Consider the following 5,255-nt stretch of genomic DNA (forward strand, 5'->3'; position numbering starts at 1 on the left):
AATGCAGTGGTCGTAATCATTAGGGGACATTTACTCCCTGTTGCCTAGTTCCTTCTTCTTTCCCTCATTCCCTTTCTCCCCTTCCGTGGCCCAGGCTGGCATGAGTGTGGCGATCTCAGTTTACTACCAACCTCTGCCTCCCTGGTTCATGTGATTCTCCTGCCTCAGCCTCCTGAGTAGCTGGGATTACAGGCGCCCACCACCCCACCCAGCTAATTTTTTTGTATTTTTAGTAGAGACGGGGTTTCATCGTGTTGCCCAGGCTATTCTCGAACTCCTGACCTCAAGTGATCTGCCACCCAGGCCTCCCAAACTGCTGGTATTTCAGGCCTGAGCCACCGCACCTGGCCTACTGCTGATATTTCTATCCATATGAAGGCCTCTTCCATCAGAACAGCCCTGGATGCTGCTCCAGTTGTACCCTGGAATGAGTTACCTGATTGCTGAGTTTTGGCCTTCAGTTTCTCTTTCAGGACATATCCTGTTCTGTTTGAGATTCTGGAGACTATGATTTTTTTCTTTGGAGTTTCACTGACACCTGAAAAAGTAATCTGTACATCACGGGTCTTTACTAAATAGTTGATTGTTGAATTGGTTTCCAGAAAAACAGATAATATGAATATTGAGTTTTGGGCTTGACGAATCAGAACAGGTGCAGTCTTGGGGTCTGAGACTGGTTTGAAAGCAGGTGAATGGCTGAGAACTCTGAATCCAACTCATGTAAGATTTTAATAGAGGCAGTTATGTCTAGCCCATTAGATCGAAAATTCCCTGAGGTTAAGGGTTACCACTGTCTTACTTACCTAGCACTGTGGCAGGTCCAGAGTCAGTAATTAAGATGCTTTCATTCATTCATTTTATAGATATTAACTCCTCTGAGAGTACAGCTAAAGAAATTTGGGATGAAAAAGAGTATATAAAAACAAATGAGAAATGGATTTTAATTACCTCACATTGTATCTCCCACACTTTCCAGCATAGTGTATTTCAATAAAAATTTGCAGTGCACATAGTAGATGGTCAATAAAAGTACACTGTCTTTCTTTCTTCTTCCTTAAAGCTCAGAAAATAGCATGCTCACCAATCTAAAGTAAAACATTTTTACAGAACTGTAATGGGGCTCACTCAAGGTGTTTTTTCTTTGACTTCTGAGCTCCTGGAAGGAGGGAATCAGACCAGTACCTTTGAGTTCCTCCTCTGGGGACTCTCAGACCAGGCACAGCAGCAGCACATCCTCTTCCTGTTGTTTCTGTGGATGTACGTGGTCACTGTGGCTGGGAACCTACTCATTGTCCTGGCCATTGGCACCGACACACACCTCCACACCCCCATGTACTTCTTCCTTGCCAGCTTGTCATGTATAGACATCTTTTTCACCTCCACCACCGTGCCCAAGGCCCTGGTGAACATCCAGACCCAGAGCAGGTCCATTTCCTATGCAGGGTGCTTGGCACAGCTCTACTTCTTCTTGACTTTTGGGGACATGGACATCTTTCTCCTGGCTGTCATGGCCTATGACCGCTATGTGGCCATTTGCCACCCACTCCACTATATGATGATCATGAGCCTCCACCGCTGTGCCGTCCTGGTGACCGCCTGCTGGACCCTCACGAGTCTTGTCGCCATGACTCACACCTTCCTCATATCCCGGCTTTCCTTCTGCTCTAAGATCATTCCTGACTTCTTCTGTGATTTGGGACCGCTGATGAAGGTGTCTTGCTCTGACACCCAGGTCAATGAGCTTGTGCTCCTCTTCCTAGGGGGAACAGTCATTTTAATCCCTTTTATGCTCATCCTGGTCTCTTATATCCGCATTGTTTCAGCCATCCTCAGGGCCCCCTCTGCCCAGGGAAGGCGCAAGGCCTTCTCTACCTGCGGCTCTCACCTTGTTGTTGTGGCTCTGTTCTTCGGGACGGTGATCAGGGCGTATCTGTGCCCCTCATCCTCTTCCTCCAACTCAGTAGAGGAGGATACAGCGGCTGCTGTCATGTACACCGTGGTGACTCCCCTGCTGAACCCCTTTATTTATAGCCTGCGGAACAAGGACATGAAGGCTGCAGTGGTTAGACTTCTCAAGGGCAGAGTCTCCTTCTCACAGGGCCAGTGACTTCTGCTGAGAAACTGAAGGTGTTCTCCTTCCCCTCCAGTGAAGGGCTTGACAGAAATTTCTACCTCAAAGTGTCTCATTTCTGAATCCCACATATCCCTTATCAGCACTCCCCTCCCCCAGTGCCCACTGCAAGTTTGGTGTTATAAAGGGAAATCAATGTTTTGTTTTGTGCTTAATCTGTTAAGAGCTCCTTATTTGCTCATTTAACTTATTAATAATTTTTCACAAGGAGGCATGACTTTTGCAATGCTTTTAATTCTAAAACCCTGTGTAGCCTTTTATATGCTAATTTATTAAAACTTAATGAGGTCATGGAAAGTGGGCTAATAACAATATTTAGCAATAAAGTCAATCAGATAGCAAAGACTTTACAAATTTAAGTGAACAAGTGTATGTTTTCCTACAAAAATAGGAAATTATACAAATACTTATTGTCTCAAGGTTATGAATCAAAAATATTTGCAGCTATTAAAACAAAGCTGTCAACGATATAGGAGTGATCTATGTTCTCTTAGTAAAAAGATTTACAAACAATTTGTAAATCTTTTTGAGATATAAATATCATCTCAATGATATTTATCATTATCAATAAATATCATAATATTTATCACAATAAATTTGTGATAAATCAATATCAATATCACAATATTGTGATAAATAATTATCACAATAAATATTATCATAAATATCAATAAATCAAATGAGATGATATAATAAATAAATGTAAGTTATATATTATGGTAACTAGTGTGTAGTTATTATTTATCTTTTTTTTTTGGGCTGGAGTGTAATGGCATGATCTCAGCTCACTGCAACCTCTGCCTTTCAGGTTCAAGCAATTCTCCTGCCTCAGCCTCCCAAGTAGCTGAGATTATAGGTGCCTGCCACCACACCTGGCTATTTTTTATATTTTTCGTAGAGACAGGGTTTTACCATGTTGGCCAGGCTGGTCTTGAACTCCTGAGCTGCGGTGATCCACCCACCTCGACCTCCCAAAGTGCTGGGATTACAGGCATGAGCCACCGTGCCCAGCCATGTGTAGTTATTTCTAGCTTTCTTCCTTATCTGCTTAAGTCGTGGCTGACTGTGAGTGTTGTGTGTGTGTATCTGCCTATAGCCCATGCAGGTCTGGGTCAAAAACTGGGATGCCAGCCATCTTGAGGAATTTGACAGAGAGTGGTGGACCACACATATTTTTGCTTCCTTGTGCTGAGTAGCACACCCCATCTCCCACAAGAGGGGTAAGGCTGTCACAGTGGTAGTGACTTGTTCCAGGAGGCAGAGGATGCCTTCAGAAAGGAGACTGTCGAGAGAAACTGAGGAGGTACATGAGATTCGTGTTCAATGCAATCCATGCCTGTGCTATTCAGATCCATTTGCAGTTCCCTATTGTATACAGCTCTCATCCTATGATTTGGAGCCTCTATGTGTTGTTGTTAACATGAATTCAGCCTCATTCCTTCTCAGACAGCGTGGGTATATGCCCCGTAACTCAGAATTCCCTTTAAGTTGGTGGCCAGTTAGGAGATAGAAAGATTTCATAAAAGTGTAAATCAAAACAAGATACAGTCCATACTACTGTTGGTTGTCCCAAAGCTGTAATTGCAGATAATTAGCTTGACTCTCTACTACCTATTTTAGATTTCCCTCATCTACGCTATCGCTTTGGCAGGTCTATGTTGATGCCTGGTAGAATGAATTAGACCTTCAACTATTAGAGGTTTTAGTTATTCTGATTTTTTTTGTGTGTGTTATGACTAAAATGCTTATTAGCATTTATTACCATTTATGGAATTAATATGAAAGTTCATGGCATAAGGCATAAATCTTCATGGTAATCAACATCAATTATCTCAGTTAAAAAAATGACTCATCTTTTTCTGTTGGTCTGCTACATGAAGAGCATGAAATGGTCAGGGGCAGTTGGTTTTATTTTAGTGGATTAACTAAAGAGAGGCAAGGCTTCCAACACTTCACTTGAACTGGTAAAATGATGAAAACAGTAAAATGTGATAAATTATGTATGTATGTTTAATATAATACCTACAGCAGCCACTAAAAAACTATACAAAGGGATATACTCAAAAACACAATAGATAAATCAAATGTTAAAGCAACTCACAAGAAGGCAGGAAAAAGAAAACAAATAGAAACAAAAAATAAAATGGCAAATTTAAATATGAACATATCATTAATTATATTACATGTAAATGATCTAAATGCACCAATTAAAAGACAGAAGTTGGAGTGGATTCAAAATAAACATTACCCAACTCTATGTTGTCCACAAGAAGCTCACCTCAAATATTACAGCTTAGGTTGAAAGGAAAAGAATGGAGAAAGAAATATAAACATTAATGAAAAGAAAGAGATGTGGCTATATATATATATATATCACATAAGTGGATTTCAGAGTAAAGAAAATCACCAGTGACAGAGAGGGATATTATAATAAAGGATTCAATCCACCAAGAAGACATAGCAATCCTGAAAATGTATTCATCATACAGTTGAAATGCAAAATATGTGAGAAAAAAACTGAAAACTGAAGGAGACATAGACGAATGTTCACAATTATAGTTGAAGACTTCAAAACCCCTCTCTCAACTATGATAGAATACCTAGACAGAAGATCAGTAAGGATATGGGATAACTCTACAACAGCAGTAACCAACAGTATCTATTTGACATTTATAGACCACCCCCTTCAATAACAGCAGAACATTATTTTCAAGGGCCCCCTGAATATATACCACGATGATCATATACTCCAACAAATTTAGAATAATTGAAATCATACGGAGTGTGTTCTCTGACCACAATGCAATCAGCCTAAAAGTCAATAACAAAGATGAAGAAAATCTCCAGACACTCAAAAACTAAACAACACATTTATCAATAATCCACAGGGAAGTTGCAAGTATAATTTTAAAAAACAATTGAGCTGAATTAAAATGAAAATATAACATATCAGAATTTGTGGAACAAAGCTAGAACAGTGGTAAGAAGAAAATATATAACACTGAATACATACATTAGAAAAGAGGAAAGTCTCAGGCTGGGCGCGGTGGCTCAAGCCTGTAATCCCAGCACTTTGGGAGGCCGAGACGGGCGGATCACAAGGTCAGAAGATCGAGACCATCCT

The 5,255-nt window shown here is 40.6% G+C and overlaps 1 protein-coding gene across 1 annotated transcript; it reads left to right on the plus strand.

Moving 5' to 3' along the window:
* Positions 1–1,114: 1,114 nt before the first annotated feature.
* Positions 1,115–2,107, plus strand: LOC111521298 (olfactory receptor 1P1). The gene has a single exon (XM_023184600.1). It carries the CDS (start codon positions 1,115–1,117, stop codon positions 2,105–2,107), a length of 993 nt encoding a protein of 330 aa, XP_023040368.1.
* The last annotated feature ends 3,148 nt before the right edge of the window (positions 2,108–5,255 follow it).

Source organism: Piliocolobus tephrosceles, chromosome 16, assembly GCF_002776525.5.
Source record: "Piliocolobus tephrosceles isolate RC106 chromosome 16, ASM277652v3, whole genome shotgun sequence".
Classification (NCBI taxonomy): domain Eukaryota; kingdom Metazoa; phylum Chordata; class Mammalia; order Primates; family Cercopithecidae; genus Piliocolobus; species Piliocolobus tephrosceles.